Raw genomic sequence first — 19,835 nt, 5'->3', positions numbered from 1 at the left:
GACAATGCGTATTTACTATAGGACAATAATAAATCGTAATAAATATTTTAATATGGTGAAGACGGCGCTGTGACGTTATTACATAATTACGAGAGGACGCCTGCACGCACGGCACGGGCCTTATTCTAGCGGACAGCGTAGAACCCAAATCGGGCAGATATAGAAATAGGTACCAAAAGTGCAGTAATATTGACGCGCATTTTGTTTTACATACATATATTAACACATTTTTGAGTTTCCAGGATATTTGCTTGTGTTGTATAACATCGTCAAAACGGACGACTACGTGTTGATTTCCAATTATCGAGTTTGTTCCCGGGGTGTCTACAGGTAACATACGAATTGGTTCCTGGATTGTCTACGTTCTACAGGTAACACACGAATGGTTCCGATGAGCTTTCATGTTAAATCGACTTTTCAAATTATTATTATATATTCAACCAACAAAAATGTCCTTCCCATTTTACACACACCTAGGACTGTCTACATTTAGAATACTTAGCGTTCTAGTTACCTATAGGTATGATTAAAAGTGTTGCTATTGTTAGTCTCTAATCTATATACTTAAATTATATATACGCTATATAATATATAAATATATTTTTTTGGCAATGTTAATAATAATAGAATAATAATATATGGTACCATGATAGGTAAGCCGGTTGATTACAATGAATTACAATAGAAACTGAAGAGCTAAGTATGCATTTACAACATATATTTTTAATGAATTCAAAGTTCAAAATTTGGCAGTCATTCGATTTATCAATATTTTCACCAATAAACTTTTCCTTTCAGCGATCTATTAGTAATATTCTATTTACACACTCTGTAGAGATCGTAAAACTAAATAAAATATCATACAAATATTAGAATACCGCATTAGTACATAATTTATAAGTTATAACTAATATGGGAACCAAGAGTTGTATGATAAGTAATTTTTATCGGGAACCGATTCGTATAATTTATGTTAACATGGAACCAATTCCATGCTACCTGTCAAAACATAAAAAAAATTTAGACAGATTTTACATTAATTAATACCTGTACATAGTTCATTATTTTTTTTGTATATTTAAACTAAAAGAGTGAACTTTTATATAAATTCAAATGTTCAGGAAAAGATAATTCTAAATACGTACCTAAGTACATATCATATAATATTATACCTAATTGTAAATAAAAAATAAAATACCTAAGACACTTAAAATAATATGGACACGGTTTAAAGTTACATCAGCTTATACCTATACATACTTAAATATATATAACATATTATATTGATATATGTATAATACACGTTGTTTATTTTGAAATAATTTATTCGGTGCACATTTTAACTTCTTAATGCATCACATGATGCGTGTTGATGTCTGATATTTATAGCATATTGAAACAATTTTAACTCTCAAGGCGTATAATATCACTACATGCGACTACAACAGTGTACATCGTCGTAAATCCGGGCTTGAACTACTCTACAGGTATACAACAACAACAATAACAATAACAAGAATATTTAAATCGTCTCGGCCGAGAATTCCTACGGCGGCGGCGTTGTCGAGTAAAAAAAAAAAGTATTTAAAATAGTCTTTTATGAAAAAAGGGCTGTTTTTTTCCCATACCTCAGTAGGTGGAAAACGTGTTGTTTACTGCCTCCGCCGCCGCCGCGACCTTGGGGCCGCCAATGCCAACGACACGCGCGCGCACACCCGCCGCAGCCGCCGCCGCGTCTCTTCACTTTTCCTTTCGGCGGCCGAACGCCGTGCGGACCTCTCACCACCCCACCGGTGGCCGTTCTTCCCGCCTGATCTACCGACGGACGACTCGACCACCGACGCCACTGCTCCCAAGTACTTCCAAAACGCGTTCTCCGGTGTCCCGCGACGGTCATTCCGCGCGCAATCGTCTCAATACGCTCGCGTACTTCCGCCGCTCGAGTTGTTCGTTGTCGGTCACCCGTCGGATATACAATATAACAATATTATAATTTTCGAAACACGACGACGTAAAACTATCGTTTTTTTTTACGCGCACCCGTGTAGACACATACGCCCGACGACCATCGATACGTCCTCCCCGAGTGTATTCCGTGAGTATTTGTTCTTTGGATTATATATTTGTTATTATTCAAAATTATCGTATCATACAAGAATATAATAATTTATATCTAAAATAACGTAATCGAAACTTATCGCTGAAGTATCGGCGTACGATTATAATATGTGCGATTTGACATACAGCAATAATATCGTATAGGTCTTGACAACCGATTATAATATTAAAATCAAAAATACCTGAAATAAATTACACTCGCAAATTATAATACTGTAATTTTACCAAACATTTTTGTATAATACATTATTTTTTAAAATTTTTTTTTTTTTCTTAACACTATTCATAATATCAACATTTCAACAAAACCAAACTAAAACTCATTTAATTTAAACCTTAAATTTGTAAGCAAATTAATTATAGGATCGATATATTTTATATTTATATAGTGAAACTTTAAGCAAAAGGAATTGTGATCACTGGATGGTTTCTTCCCTCACCCTGTTCATTTTTTATATTCTCTAATAAAAATAAATAAATAAATATATCTAAATCTGAAAAATATTCTGCTCTGGAATATTATATGAGACTGAAAATCTATTTTTTCATTTAAAAAAAAAAAAATTAGTACCTAACTTAAAAAAAATATAGATGTAAAGTAAAATACTATTTAAAAATTAAAATACGCGTACAAATTGTGTATGGTAAAATAATTACATTGCACTATACGTATACTTTCTTATAAATTATTGTTTGTAGTGGGTGCATAATATTATTTGCTTCTATAGTAATCTACCTCTAAATATGATTTTGTGGTCACTGGAAGTTCAAATGCTACAGTAAATAGCCTCGGGAAATTCACTGTTCTTTTCGCTCTATTTGAGTTAGGGGGTGGGGCAAATCCCAAATCGTCCCAACGACAGAATACGTTTCTCGATTTTCAATGTTCATATGAACGTGTTTTAAGTTGGTCACTCGTACAAGAAACGACATTTTTGTTATTTTCTTGTTGTTCGTTTGTACCTATTTACGTAGGTATACACTATAATATACTATATAGCTGTTGCAGTCGGTATATGATATATATGTATAGTAGAAACGCTTACAGACCGGATTAAATATTAATCTATATAATACGCTATGTCGCTACTATAATACCTACATCCCACCACCTGTTAACAATTGTAGTGCACATGCCCGACGACTTCTTTTCTCTGCTGCGGCAACCGAGATTCAGTTATTATAAAGCGAGAAAAAAAAGGTATAAGCGTAGTCATGTATATTCACTATATATAATCGATATATCATACATACTTACTATATTATGGTACTTCTACGTAGCTGGTACCTGCATTTTATGCTTCAACAATCTGTTATAACCCTCAAAATTAAGTATATTATACATTACAATTTACAATACAAGGGATGTTCAGGACGAACAAAATTATGTACCATACATTCACTATTAAATTGTATTTTCTGCACGTTCTGTGTGTCATATACAGCCTATATTCTTCTCCATTCAAAATGTGTCACGAATGAAATATTTTATTTTATTACATTGGTTATATTATAAAGCAAATACCTATATATATATATTATGTTATACTTACTGAATGAGCAGGGATTTAGATTTTATTCAAAATGTATTTTTATTGTAACTGTTTTTCGAAGAGTTCAAAATATTTGAAAATGTTTGAAAATGGTTTTGTTATTGTAGTACTTACCTAGATTTATAACATTTTGTTCAAAATATACCTAAATATAAAACTCTATTGGGACCTCTAAACTTGTATAAAATCACTAGCATAGAATAAAATATTGTTAGGATTTGTAAGTATCCCTATTATATACATTAGGTACTATATTTTTCTATTTCTATGGTGTTACAAAGTTCAATATTTAGGTGTACAGCAATTTTTCTAGATGGATTTTTAATAAGGTTTCTTTTATTGTGCAATGTGCTTTGCATCTTTCATAATTTCAAATAGTTTATGAGCACTTAACGTTCGATTTCATTTAACCTCACATTTTCTGTTACGTGAAGTGACAGTTGAGTTTTATTATATTTAATTTCTTAAAATACGACCCAGTGGTTTTGTCACTATTATTTTTAACACACTTATACCTTGACCCAAGTGCAGCCTTTAATCCTAAAAACGTGCGAAATATTTTTTCATTGTAGTTTTGTTTAATACTTATGCAGAAGCTTATAGTTTATAATATAATCATTAGAAAAATTCACATGACCTTTAATGCTGAACGCATTAACAAATATAACATAATGTCTCTATACTATCTATAGCTATACGAAAACTACTAGCAATGAACTAATTCGAAAACAACTGCAGCTAAATAATTTTTAAGAACAAGGCGGGCGTTAAAATCTTTCGTCGAGACCGAACAACACGCAAATAGCAATGAATTATCATTATTACTCTCCAAAATATTTAAAAATAATATAGGTACCTACTATTAACGGTCTACAACTCGCAGTATTCAAAGAATGTGATTACGTATAGTTATCGTCTTCGACGCTAAAAACTATGGTTATGATATAACAATAATCAGTGGAAATATTATACATATATTTATGACATATGTATATAATTAACGTGTGAAATAATAAGAATGTTCACGATTATGCGATATACCACGTCGTCGTTATGGTCATTATTGTTGCAATGCGTGTGTTCTCTTATTCCTTTTCCGTTTTTGACGTTTTGGTCACACAGCGGGACAGGATTACATTTTTTTTTCCTTTACATAACCATATGTACCTACGTAAAAGCATTGTGTTTTAATATCGCGTAGGTAGATACACGTAGTTTTTGTAACGAAATCATAAGCTGTAGATATACCTATATATGTATTATTTATATGTATATATAAATATATATATATACGCAGCACTCTGGACGGGATAGTACCGAGACGAATGACGTTTAAAAGGAAACAAAAATTCGCGATGTCTTCGCGTGTTGCGCAAGTCGTGTACGATCACTCGGTCGGCAGATGATGTATATTTTCTTTATCGTTTCATCATCGGTGAGCCTATCGACGGATATGAAATCATAATTCCAATTTTTTATTAACGCTTTGATGCGTATTTTAATCGAAAATTTTCATTCGTCAATAACATTATTGCTTTCACGTAGTTCTTAAGTTCCGGCGCCATCGTGTTATATTATATAGGTCCTATTGATCATTATTATTTTTATTATTATTTCCAAGAGAGTTTTTTTTTTTATGTCGATCGAGTCTTGCGCGCCTGTCGAATAAAATAGCTTTAAATCGTTTTCGATTAATTTTGTCGTCTCAAATATTCCAATTATTATATTTTATATACATTTACACAACAAAATATTAAATAACCAGCATTATATTAGCATATTATAAATACGTTCATATTATAATGGAGGTATACCTGCCTATTTTGGAATTTTAATTGATTACAATATATAATATTGTGTCGAAAATATATCTATGAATTGTCAAATAATGATTAAAAATAATATACCCCGCAGATATTTCGAACTAAATTTGGCACAACATTTTGCACATATTATGTATACGGTATACCTAACAATATCATTTATATTATTCCTGTATGATATATTGTATAATGTGTCGACTTCAGCTTGATCGAATAAATTTTCGTAATTTTACAAATCAGTCAATATTGTGAGACATAACTATCTATAGACTTTAGTATTAATATAAATTTTTTTTTCGCATTTCACTCGATTTCGACACGTGCAGTCTAGACTCCAGATCTATGCTTGACCTCTACTAGGTACTAGTAAAAAAAAAAAAACATTTATATCAACGCGATTCTTATAATGCTATAACACGTGCGTCTATGAATATTATGTTCGTGTGTTTGTTTATTTATGATTTCTTTAAACTAATAAATATTCCGACGTTTGTAAACATATCTAATGAAAATATTTGCATTTGATCACCTGCAGTGATGCATACTGGTGAAAATTAATGAATTACTCCAATATATTATATAGTTATGCAATAGCTAGGTACACCTACCTACATATTAATTATTGCATAGCCCATAAATATAAATATCGATTCAATATTTAGGTATACACTTATATTTAATCAAACACGCATGATATACTATAATAATAAAACATTAGTCTTACTCGATATCTTGCAAAAAGTCAAGTATGAAACGTGTACTGAAATTTCTAAAATTGCATACGAACAAAATCGACTGTAAAGTGTAAAATATATCTTAAGGTCATATAATAATATATCATATTATATATTATATAGGTACTATAATTTACTATGTATATGAACCGTAATTAAATTAAATCAGCTATTCTGTACCCCTGTATACTCTAAATTAATTTGTTCCATTAGATTTATTTCATACGTGTTTTGTCATGGCGATTCGACGAAATACAATTAGTAGATTATTGTATTTTAATGTGTATATACATTATACACCTATAGGTACTTGCAGAGCCGCGAACTCGCGCATGATACATATTTCCCCTGATAATTCGCTGTGGATCATTAATTCATTTCGATTTTTGCACACCGACCGGCTGCACATTGTGCTGCATTCATATCGATGAAAATATAATTTATAAACAGAGAAAAAACAAATAATGGTCTTTGTCGGTATACCAGCACGCGTCACTAATCGTCGCGGATTTCGGGCGCCAGGGTTTGGATACGATATTATAATATGTTACCATAATCTGATAGATTTTTAGACTTATGACGGAATCGCATGTACCTATATAGGCGTGTTTTTACTATTCAATATTTATTTTTCGACAATTATAAATTCAATTCGATCGAAAATTGTTCGGTTCAAGCACACGCGTTATGCGAAAAATCAGTACAACATCGTCTTTGGTTTATACCTAAACTTTTGCTCAATCGTACAGCTCGTCGATTTTTAACGTGATGATGTTGTCATCTACGTCATCTCATACAATATTATGAGTATAGTGATGTTCTTGTATAAATTATATATTAACTAATAAATACACTAAAAAGTCAAAAAAAACAATTTTTACAGTAGTTTTACATTGTGCAAGCTGCAAGTATATCTATATATATGTACGCTTCAACAAGCTCCGTACCGAAATAGTGGCAAGAGCAGTATTGATTTCATTATAGATCACACCCGTTTAGTCGATATTGAATGAGATTCGATGGCCGTCGAAACAAACTTGAATTGAAAATTAATTATTTAATAGTTTTGTCACGTACCGCGGCCGCAGAATAGGTAATCGTTACCGCCCTTCGTCTTCGTGACGCTAATTCCTGATGCGCGATCATGTAGTTTGATATAATATAAAAATATAAAAATTTTAAAATAATTTCAACGACTGCGGGACGGATGGAGATAGAAAAACAATCACACACATTCCGTAATATATTTTATTACACGAATTACCATCGAGTTATTCATTATCGTTCGCATCAGACGAAGGTAAAATGCTGTTGCAGGTTCAACGCACTCAGCTTTCACTATATTATATAGGTAGATAGGTGGTACATCGAAAGAACCATAAACACATGATATTATACCATAAATAGGTACTTATATACTGCGCTATCAACCCTTTACGCTCGCTGCAACTTGTTGAGCTTGACCGTTAGTATAATATACCATTGCACCAAACTCTCGTCGGCCGCGATAGAAATATTGTACATATATATTGTATAATCATAATCGATAATCGATAAACGATGATCGGTAGGTGGAATTTGGATTCGTGTAAAATTAAATTGTGAAGATCATATCGTAGCTATACGCCATACGCTGCATTATATATATTATATAGGCATCCCAAACCGTGGCAATAATACCGAACACCTATTTGAAAACGTATATACATATATTACCGTCGTTTGTCAACGTGAAAATGGAAAACTTTCGCTTCGACTCGAAGGTCGGTGAGATTTCTAGAGGACGGCCAGTCATCGCGTCTGGATAGATATAGTTGCTGCTACTGCTGCTGCAGCAGTGGCAATAATAATGAAAGCGGGTGTGCGCGAGCGCGCGTCTATTCTATTTGGACGGAAATGATTATTATTTTTTTTTTTCGTATACCTATATACAGGAATATTTTTATGACGTCTACGAGATATGTCAAAAACTATAAACGTGATAAACGAGGATTTGCTGGGAAAAATAAAAGTAATATTTCTATTCATCGGTTCTGTAACGATCATATATATATATAGGTGAGAAATTTCTTTGGTGAAAAAAATAAAAATATATATTGTAGGTACTCGTACCTATCTAGTATACATCATCTGTCGTCGGAACATAACATCGAGAATGCATTACACTGTATCATATTGTTTTCAAATTAGAATTAAAATTTGAAATTATCCAATAATGTTCTTATTTTATACACCATAAACGATATAATTGCTTTACTATAGATCTGCAGTGTATACAATACTGTATGAATATACTAATTATGGATAGAATATATAATATTATATAGACGCCAAAACGATCTTAGCTGTGATCAACAATATTACAATGACTTAGGTACTGTAAATTTGTTCCATAAATACGTTAAAAATGTCTGCGTACGTAAAAAAATGTGTGCGGCTGAAACGAATAACGTGTTGAGTTTTCGTAAAATGGTCGAACGAAGTGACTCATGTTTTACTGGAAATATTATAATTGCTAATATATTGTAGCTATTATAACTTATGAGTGCAATAATCACGCGGTCGTGTATTGCATAGCGATTAATTGATCAGAACGTATATAAATAATTAATTTGTTCGAGTCAACACCATCGAGATAGTGCAAAACTACAAAGTATATTGGTCCCGGAAATAGTTTTAAAGAAAAAAAATTCTGTTCCTGAACAAATACGTGGATTGGTGTATGCGGCCTGTGTATACGTTTATTATTGTCGGCAATTGAGTTTTCGTTAAGTCATTTGAGCGGAGGCGAAATCACAACACTCCGTACCCGCGACGGAGAACCCGCGGGCCAAACCTATCATTTTATTTTCCATATAATTTCTCGTGAATAGTACCTATGTTATATAATATTATTATTCAGATTATGTGTCACTATATATTATTATTACGAGTGTGATTCGTCACTCGATGGGCGCACAAGGACGCCACCGTTCGAATATGAGAGTGTAATATTATTCTTTTGGGATAAATTAGTTTTCCCGTGTATAGACGCGTGCATGACATAATCATATTATTATGATATAGTCATCGCGTTTCCAGTTATGCATTTAGAGTCATTTTCTCAAGTCTGAAATGTATTCAAAGCTTGCAGGTAACGCGAAGCGGTCTAATTTCTGTTTTTAATATTCAAAGAAATGTGCAGTGGCCAGCGGGTATAGCTAAACAATATAATAACATGTAGTATGAGCATTTCGACCATATTTAGGTGTACCTTGTATATTATTGTGATTTTTTTTTACCGTCTAGTGAAAACCGAAACGAATAAGATCAACAATTTTTTAAACGTTTTTTAAATATTGAAAAAACATATTTATAACGTTATATTATGAGCACAGACATTGCATTGTACCTATTGTAGGTAGGTATACGCGCCCAACCAATAAATACGATATGCGAACGCACTTATTGACTATTGTATTGTGTTCAAGTTTTATTTTTGAGTATCAGAGTACATTATAATATTATCATACAGCATTACAACAATCGTAAGACGATACGTTTGTTATTTTTAATGTTTATATAGTTTTCGCGCATATTTGGTTTCGATTTCTTTTGCCGTGTTTAACGATCCGTGTAGACGCAAACTTTCATGCGACGAATAAAACATAATTTGTAAGTACATTTTTTCCATTGAACGCGAAACTGACGGCTAAGTCAGAAAGTTTAAAACACGTGTAATTCGGAGACGGAGACACTTCCTATTTTACATTATATAGGTGCCTACGACGGATACACGGACTTTCCACGCCTTTACATCGTGTCCGCGTTCCAACGATAATACAAACCGTTCTTTTTGGAGTGCTCGAAAGATTTCACTGTTACGTTTCGTTAAATATGTAATTTAATCACCGAGTACAAATATTTACACTATTATAATCTGTATAATCTGCGCACGTAATAATATTATATTACTTTATCGTTCAGACATTCCTAACCAAATTTTAATTTATTGTGATAATATAATATTAATGTGCAGGTATATATTATTATAATAATATCGGTTTCATTGCAACGTAAATTCTTTCACGATTCACATGCGTTTAAAGTCTCGTAATAATTATTCGTCAACGCGATTGTTTCGAAATCGTTTGAAGCATGTTATTATCAATTATGATACCTAATTGATAATCGTCAAAAGTTAACGCGCCGACGTTGAAACAACGCGCACATTCCTAAATACTTAGCGTTCACTCATAATGGACACACGAATTATTATTACCTATTAATAGGTAACCTTACTATACCTTGTGCTAGACCCGCCGATTTTCTCCCGTAATTACGTTAAATTATAAATTTCATAAAAACAAACTGTCGAAAAACAATCGTTTCGATAGTGAAATTATACAAACGATGATGATGATTCTAATGATTTAATTACTAATATTAATTATTCATCTAATAGTTTATCATTATTAATAATGTTCGTCGATTATCGATGTCGCTGCGAAACTCTATACTGTAGATGAGTCGCGTGCGCGTCAAAGCCCACGCTCGAGAGCTATCGGATTTCCAAAAAAAGAAATTATTATTCGATAGAGCCGTTTTGCTGCGGCTGTTTCGGTCCCACCCAGAGCAGATCAAAATCCGGGAACTATCGATTGCGTAATATTCCTACGGCTCTACCTACACGTGTTTGGCCCGATCACATTACTACCCATACTATTATTATTATTATTATTATTATTATTATTCGAATTCCGTTGTACGGACCGCTTTCGTTTTCGTTCGCATTCTCCTCCGCGCGCCATCGAGGCGAATACCGCCGTCGTTTGACCGGTCGGTCGTAAACAGATAGAATTTTTTTTTCGCCCGCCAAACCCTACGATATAGTTGCTGATAGGACAGGAAGCAGCCGCGGCCGGTCACGTATCGCGTGTGCGTTCTGCTGTATATACGACCGTATACAGTTGTATAATATACTTATATTATCGTCGTGCGGCATAATATATTATTTTAATTAAAACAATATCGTATCGTCCCTCGTCGCCGGTACACAACCGCGACAAGTTCGCTTTCTACATAATATGCCGCCCTTAAGGTATTATAATAATAATAATAATAATAATTAATAATGTATGCTGATTTCGCCGGGCAAGCGCGCGCGGTCAAGTGCGTGTGCGGCAGTCGCCGGGAGAGGAAAACTGCAAGTTGTATATACGGTTTGTTGACTTTGAAAACGTAAAAACTGCGTTTAATAACAATTATCGTTAAAGATGGTGTATAATTGCCCAACTGCATATTATTATTATATCGTCTTTGCGACTCGAGCGCACATGTAGAACAGCGCGATGCGTGTTTTTGCCCGCGAAGACTATAATAATAATAACGATAATATGGTAATGGTTTCGTTTTTATTTCTCTTTTCCGTTCCGAGATCTTGAAGTTTCCAAATATAACGAGGATGTTCGTATCAATTATAAAATAAACGCAAATTAATTAATGTAAAACGTTTGAATATAATCATTCAGAGAAGAGAAAAATGATGAAACGAGAACCGTTTTGATATATTATTATTATTATTATTATTATTATTACAATATTTTAATATATAGTTGGTATATGGGTAGTTAGGTAGGTAGGTAGGTATTATTTTATTGTTTATTGAGTTTTTATGTTCGGTTGGTCTTTGAAAATATGCAATATCTAATTGTTATTGTAATTTTACAGCTCGTTTTATGCCTATAATATACATTTAATATTCAAGTTTAACAATAAACATTCGTACACAGCATATTTTCGTTTATATTATAATACAGTCAAACGTGGTTAACTCGAAGTTGAAGGGACTGGCCAGAGAATTGTAGTTATTCGAGTCATCAAAGGTTAATACAATATTATTAAAGGAAACTCTAGGGACCGGGGAAAAAGTTCGAGGTATCGACGATTTCGAATTAAAGAAGTTAACCGCGTTCGACTATATAATAATATATTATAAGATATAAATATACTATCGTATAATAGATTTATTTATTTTATCGGATAACTGCCACGGTCGTAGTTAATGTATGTACACCCGGGAGTTATTGAAGTCGTCCATTAAGCTACGTAATTACTGTCTATATAATGATTAATACGAAAACCGTCGGTCGACAAAAACAAGACGATTATCATAAAGAAGTGGTTGAACGGAAATATATTAATCGAGATTTCCAAACTGCACTAAGTATAAGTATACCCGTTTGGACGCAAACGTTTGAGTATTATTGTTCTTCGTATATTATACGCCCCGCGGCCGTGTACCTATGTGCCGTCGCAGTTTTTCTCCATAAACTCTGGTAAACAATTTTATAACTTTAAGTGAAAAAAAAAAAACAACGAGAAAAACATGTGCGCAGAGGTCAGTCGTAATCACTTGTACATAGTATAGCTGTGTGTCAAAAGAATTTGTTGGCGAGGTTCAATGTCAAAATCTCGTCTTTCCGACATTTTCTATATCGGGATGGCCGGATATAAGCGACGAGCGAATAATGATCAAAACTACATTAGTGTTATGATATACTTTTCACTTATATTATAGTCAACAGCATTCATCGCGAGTCAAACGACGTGTTTGACTGTTGCATAGAAAAAACATTTTCATAGTCATTGATAACAATGTAATGTAAGTAGGTACTTACCAATACCACGTCGTGTAATATTTCTTAATGATAGGAACGGACTATGCTACTATAGTGATTACTCGGGTGTACGCCATAGATTCTGGTTAGTAACTATCGTGCACGGTTAGGTACTTCGTACTAATATGTGTAAACTATGCGTCTATGCACGTGTTATAGATAGGCTAGTTTTATAATGTAATAACTAATTAGTAATAACCGACCAGTTGACACGTCTTGTTTTGTAATCTAAACAAATTAGAAATGTCACACAAGCATATTATACCTATTGCACAGTTGAATGTTTTTTTAGATAATTAAAAATGTATAACTGTTTATATTAATATACGACCCAAGCAAAATAATAAGTAATAACTTTAAGATTTTTATCGCATTTCCTCGATCGTTTGCTGCATGACAATCATATATATTGCAGTTATATCCGTTTTTTTTTTTTTTGTTGCTATATACAGCCATAATAAGTACATCCTCCGTGAAATTAATTATTACACTATATACTTATATAGCAGGCACGCTATATTTTACTGTACGCATGATTGAACGTATAGATTTATGTTATAAAATGAGATAGTTTTTTTTTTACTTTTCCCCGAACGAAAAAATTAATCAATTTTTCAATATTATGTCATATTTTAAACAAAAAACAATATCGGTGTAAACAGTGACACAGCGTACTGATTTTGTTTTTGTTACGAAGTTATGAACGTTGAACATAGCTTAAACGTAGCTTATAACGTAAACATCAAACGTAGGTAATAGCACTACATTGTAACATGTCATTGATTCGAGGAATGTGTTTTGAAAACGAATTTGACGGTGTCCTTCTAGAACACTGAGTAAAAATACTTATATTATATTCGAAGTTTCGGACAATTTAATCATAATTGAATTTGAATGTGACCTGATATACATATTAGTGCAATCCAAATAGTTCCGGTGCGACAATTATCATATTATAAAATGTCTGCACGATCGGTTCAGGTGATATACCGGCATTAATACTATATTAGTTACTCAATAACCGTGATGTAATAGATAACTAAGTGATCAATAAAAATTATATCTGCATAAGATAATGCCATAATAATCCATAAGATATTTTTTTATCAATTCTATATTATTTAAATTATATTGCTTATTATAAATATATTTTTTTTAAATAAGTTAAATATTTTGAGTAAAATGTATACGTAATTTATATAGGTATTTTGCGATCTGTCGATATTATTTATTTATGTATTTTACCATTATATTTTCATGCAGTTCTATATTGTTCACCGTTAAGTCAATATTTGTAATGAATTAGTATGACGGTTTTAAATATTCATAAAAACAAATATACTAATGAAATATTTTTCCACAGGTCCCAATAGACCATGAAAGGGTGGAGATTGGTCGTGCTTCTTTGCACGGCCTTGTTGAGTGAACCAGTACGGCCACAAGAAACATGGAGCCGGCCCGAGACTGCAGCGAAACGTGTGGACGACTGGGTACCTATAACGGCGTCATGTCCGACGTGTCAAAAGAATCTGGAATCTAGTGGCGAAGCAGGCGGCGCGGACGAAGTCGGACGTCTGTTAAATCCACCGGCCGTTCCATCCAGTCGTGCATTTAATTTCAATGCCAAACAAAACACTTTTAACCGGGCTCCAGCTGGCGAACCGTACGAAGTCACCACACCGGCGGCATCGTCGGCTCAGTTTTTCAGCCAACAACAGGCGTCAAAAATACCGCAACCTGTGCACTTCCCGGTACCGTTTTTCAACCAACAGAATCCGTTTCAAGGTAGATTTCAGGGACTACCCAATTTCCAGCCACAGTTCACGTTCATACCCCAACCACAAATCCAGCCTATACCGAAGGAAAACAAAGTGACGTTTCCCGAATCACCGTTCATTCAGCAACAAAACAAAGGGTCAGTACAACTCGTGTACGTTCCCATCGAAGCACTACAGAGGCAAAAGCCCAGATCGCAAGCCGATAGGCCGATACCACAACAGACGCAGATCGACGCGAAAGCGCAATCGCCGTTCGAGACCGGTAAACTAAAGTTCCAAAGACCACCGCAACCGTTTGAAGGTCAGTTCCCAATCGCTCAACAATTTGAACAAGATCCCAATCGTTTTGCACCACCACCATCATTTGAACAGAATACTGGCCGTTTTCCGCCACCATCACAGTTATTTGAACAAGGAAAACCCAATTTCCAAAATCAGCTGAAGGAACAACGCCCGGAGTTTTTGCCTCAAAATGAACAACCAGTCGGTCCACAATCATATCAATTTGTCGAGGACGCAAGAAACCCGCCTTCCAACTTTTTCCAATTTCACGATAATAGATTCCAAAAACCGTCTTTCGAAGATAAACCAAAAGAAACAAAACCACAAGCACAACAAACTTTTACTCCCAATCTTGACGAATCTAGACAAGAATCTGCCCAAAATTTCGTTTCGAACTTTGACGGAAATCATCCAAGACAAGGACCACCACCACAACCACAAAATTTCCAACAAAATTTCCAAGAAACGAGACCAAAACAAGAACCACGACCGCAAAGTGTCCAACCTAATTTCCAAGAAACGAGACCAAAACAAGAGCTACCACCGCCAAAGTTTGTACCTAAATTTGAGGAACCAAAATTAGAACCTCAACAACAGTTCGTTCCTAATTTTCAAGAAACTACAAGACCGAGACAAGAACCACTTCTACCGCCACAGTTCATTCCCAAATTTGAGGAACCAAAATTAGAACCACAACAACAGTTTGTACCTAATTTCCAAGAAACTAGGCCGAGACAACAATCATCACCACCACCACAATTCGTACCTAAGTTTGAAGAACCTAAGTTACAACCTCAACAACAGTTCATTCCCAATTTCCAAGAAACTAGGCCAAGTCAAGAAACACCATTACCACCTCAGTTCGTTCCCAAGTTTGAAGAACCAAAATTAGAACCTCAACAACAGTTCATTCCAAATTTCCAAGAAAATAGGCCAAGACAAGAACTACCACCACCACAATTCGTTCCCAAGTTTGAAGAACCAAAATTAGAATCACAACAACAGTTCGTACCTAATTTCCAAGGAATTCCACAACAAGAAACAGCACAACAAACATTCACTCCCAATTTTGAGTCATTAAGGCCAAAACCAGAAGTACAACAAAACATTGTCCCTAATTTCCAAGAAACAAGACCTAAACAAGAATCACAAGCACCATTTGTGCCGAAATTTGAAGAAGTAAAACAAAAATCAAAGCCAAAAGTTCAATCAACACAACCTTCAACATTAGCACCTCAGCAGTCATTTGATTCGCCAAGTCTGATAGAAAAAGCAGTACAAGCACCATCAACGCAATATCCGCCTCCACATCAACCTCCACTTTCTGTTTATATGGAAAAACGTCTGGATAACAGGATAAACGAAGTGCTGACCATACTAAAGGAAGCAAAAACTATACCAGTGTTAGATACAATTGGTAGTCGTTCGCCCAAAGTGTTTGTCGGACCAACTGATCTTGACGCACCCAGAGGTTACGTTAAATTTGAATTGCCTTATTTATCGTCACTCGATATTACCAAAATTGATTCAATGGCGGATCGTTTACCATTTTTCGTCGCTCCACTTAATTTCAAACCTCCTCCTGGTTACGCAAAAATCCCATTCCCGCCGCCTCATATAGGATCTGTTGTTGTGTCTTCCAAGTCTCCAGTTGTTTCTACTACTGAATTCAATCCATTCAAACTCACGTCTCAATTGCCGACTGAGGTAAACTCATTACAGCCATCTGTGTCGAGTACCACGCAACGAGTAACTGAAAGAGCTCAACCAATCACAGATGTCACACCCACTACACCGAAAAGAAACCGTCAAAGAAAACCATTGCATAGGGGTTCATTGACTAGTTTTAGCTCGACTACTCCCTTGAATGATATAACAGAACGACAAAATGATCAATTTACAACACCAGCAGAACTTCAGCGTTTACCAGAAATTTCGACATCGGCGAATGATCAACAACAATTTTTGGAGAGTACACCAACGTCTATACGACAGAAATTTTCACGAAAACCAGTGGAACAACAACAAACTATTTTTGAAACCACGCAAGCATCTGTTGAAAAACAGCAACAGCAGTTTGATAATACACAGAAACAACAGTTTGACAACACACAGCCACAACAGTTTGATAACACACAGAAACAACAATTTGATAACACACAAAAACAACAATTTGACAACACACCGCGTCAACCATTTGAGAGCACACAGCAACAGCAGTTTGACAACCCACAACAACAGCAGTTTGAAAACACACAGCAACAGCAGTTTGACAACACACAGCAACAGCAATTTGACAACACACAGCAACAGCAGTTTTTCGCAGATCAACAAGTTCCACAAAACCAGCAAAACTATTTAGACACGTTGCCTCAGCTCGAACAACAACAATTTTTCAATAATCAACAACCAAGCCAACAGCCATTCTTTGAAAATCAGCAACAACTTTTAGACAATCCTCCTCAGACCAATCAAGAGCAAATTTCAAATAATCCTCAATCGTTAACTGACCTAAACAATCCGGAGAGAAATCAGCAACAGTTTATTTCTAGCTCAACTGAAAAACAGATATTTAAAAACTTCCAACAAATACAACCACTTTCCCAGTACCAGGTAGGAAATAACTTTTTAAACCAACAACAGTCGTCCACTGAACAAGTTCAATCGGCTTCCAATCCTCCACAAACCGTATCCGAAGAACCTCAGACGGTAGCAACGTTATCCCCCACAGACACACCGAAACTTAGACAACGCTTGTCGTATTACGATAAATTATTGTTGACGTCAACCCAAGTGCCAGTAGAAATACCAAGTACTCAAAACGTCATCGAATCCAGTGAAAAACCCAAAGAACGATCAAAATTGAGGCCAAGGCAGAGATTAACTACGACCAGAAGACCTACGACTGAGTCTCCAAGCACTTCGGAAGAAGTGTCCGAACAGATAACAGAAACATCGACGCAAAGGTATAATCCTTTGAAGAGACGCCGTCCGATAACAACGACGACAACTACTGAAACGGTCGAAACTACGAGAAATCCTCTGAGGTCTAGAACGACACAAGCTAGTAGATCAGAGTTCGTACGATCGAGATCCAGGAGACCGACCACGACAACGACTACGACGACCACGTCGACCACAGAAGCCGCGCCAGTGCAACAACAGTTCCAAGAAGAGGTACAGCAAACCGGTCAACAAGAAGAACAGAAGAAAATCGAAGAGGCCGCGTCATTCTGGAACGAACCAGTAACCGTACAGCAGAGTCATGGTTACGAGTTGGACACAAGGTACACGCAACCACCTTCTGGGCCGGACACCAAGTTCAGTAGCGGAGAACCACCAGCGGACGAGGACTTTTCGAAGGAAAAACACCACCACGGAAGCAGTAACGATAAGAAAGCCCATGACCCGAACGCTGAGAAGAAGACACCAGGCCGCCGAGGCCATTGGGTCAGAGTACGAGTGAAGAAGCCGCAAGATAACCTGGACACGGCTGAGTCACAAAACTCTCTGGGCCCGCTTTCAGCGAACGCCATTCATGAGTTAGTGACAAAACCGACCACCGAATTCGGATTCTCGTCGTCTGCCACCACGGAAGAATCAACCACAACCACCACCACCACCACCACCACGATAGCACCGACAACCATTGCTGCATTCGATACCACTGTCAGCAACCAGAAGCAGCAGTCGGTAACTACCGTTTCTGATAACGCAGAAGTTGCGGCAGTGACGTCGACGGAAGAAGAACGTCCGGTCGAAACCACTCAGATTCCGGAAGTGCCTCTACCCGCGGTAAAATACCCAGACGACGAACAAGACGAGGCGTTCCAGCGGAACTTGGCCGATATGCTGGCTAAATTCATCAGTGGTGGTGGTGATGAACCTCGGGCTGAAGCCGTAACGCCGTCCACGGCAGCCGAAGAATCGACGGTGGACTTAGTTGCGGAGACAGATCCGACCGACCCTTCCGTCGTCACTGCAGCCGCAGTCACGGAACTTCCCGTCGCGCCGGTCACGTCCACCACGACCAAGGTATCTATGGAGACTGAAATATGCTATAAGGGCAGGTGCGTGAAGAGCAAAAAGAACAAACAGATCACCGACCTGGTGTCCGAGCCATGAATAATATAAAGTATAATATAATAGATATTAAATAAATATAATATGTACACGCGTATCATAAGGTTATAATAATAGATGACGTGAGACGACGATGCTTGTTTATGACAGGCGTCGGTAATTATCGAGTATAGTAAGTACAGTGTACAGAAGAACAAAATAAAATAATACATATTGCTCGTACATTCGCCTCAGTGTCCACATAAAACCAAAGATACAAACGGGATACAAATCTGTGCCAACGTCTAGAAAAAAAATATTTTGTACATATTACTTTTACGTATACCTAAATATGATTATATTTTAGTCACATTTAAATAATTTATTAGTTGCGTGTATGCGTTGAACAAACATTTATTTATAATATATACATATCGAATGTATCTACTTTTTATCTGTTAACATATGAAATTCATTTCATACAACCTTAAACGTATTTTATTTAATATTTGTATTTTGTATTTGTATATAAGAATGTTTTACTTATTAAATATTTATTTGGTAAGTGAAAAATTTGCTCTATCATAAAAATATCATAATGTATACTTATTACTTATGTTTGCATTAAATTATTGTGAATTTTATGTGTGCTGAATTTAATTATAACATCGTTAACATATAATTTGATTATACTATCATTACCGTTAAGCATAATATTATGTATATTGTGTAAGAACGTAAGAATTTATTCTGGATTCAATAAACATCGGAAAATGGAACTCTTCAGTCGAGAAACGTCTTAGTTTTATAATTTATATGTAATTTT

The 19,835-nt window shown here is 35.3% G+C and overlaps 1 protein-coding gene and 1 long non-coding RNA gene across 2 annotated transcripts in view; one reads left to right on the top strand and one right to left on the bottom strand.

The window, feature by feature from the left end:
* The window catches only part of LOC115033893, a 57,511-nt gene extending 43,535 nt beyond the window's left edge, over positions 1-13,976 (bottom strand). The window contains exon 1 of the long non-coding RNA XR_003839228.1: positions 12,888-13,976. This is a non-coding gene — a long non-coding RNA (uncharacterized LOC115033893). The remainder of the gene's footprint in view (positions 1-12,887) is intronic.
* LOC100164941 (titin) lies at positions 1,851-19,326 on the top strand. The gene is made up of 2 exons (XM_001946449.5): positions 1,851-2,095; positions 14,251-19,326. Exon 2 carries the CDS (start codon positions 14,264-14,266, stop codon positions 19,070-19,072), a length of 4,809 nt encoding a protein of 1,602 aa, XP_001946484.1. The 5' UTR covers positions 1,851-2,095; positions 14,251-14,263; the 3' UTR covers positions 19,073-19,326.
* Positions 19,327-19,835: the final 509 nt, after the last annotated feature.

Source organism: Acyrthosiphon pisum, chromosome A1, assembly GCF_005508785.2.
Source record: "Acyrthosiphon pisum isolate AL4f chromosome A1, pea_aphid_22Mar2018_4r6ur, whole genome shotgun sequence".
Taxonomy (NCBI): domain Eukaryota; kingdom Metazoa; phylum Arthropoda; class Insecta; order Hemiptera; family Aphididae; genus Acyrthosiphon; species Acyrthosiphon pisum.
This window is presented reverse-complemented; position numbering and strand designations above follow the sequence as displayed.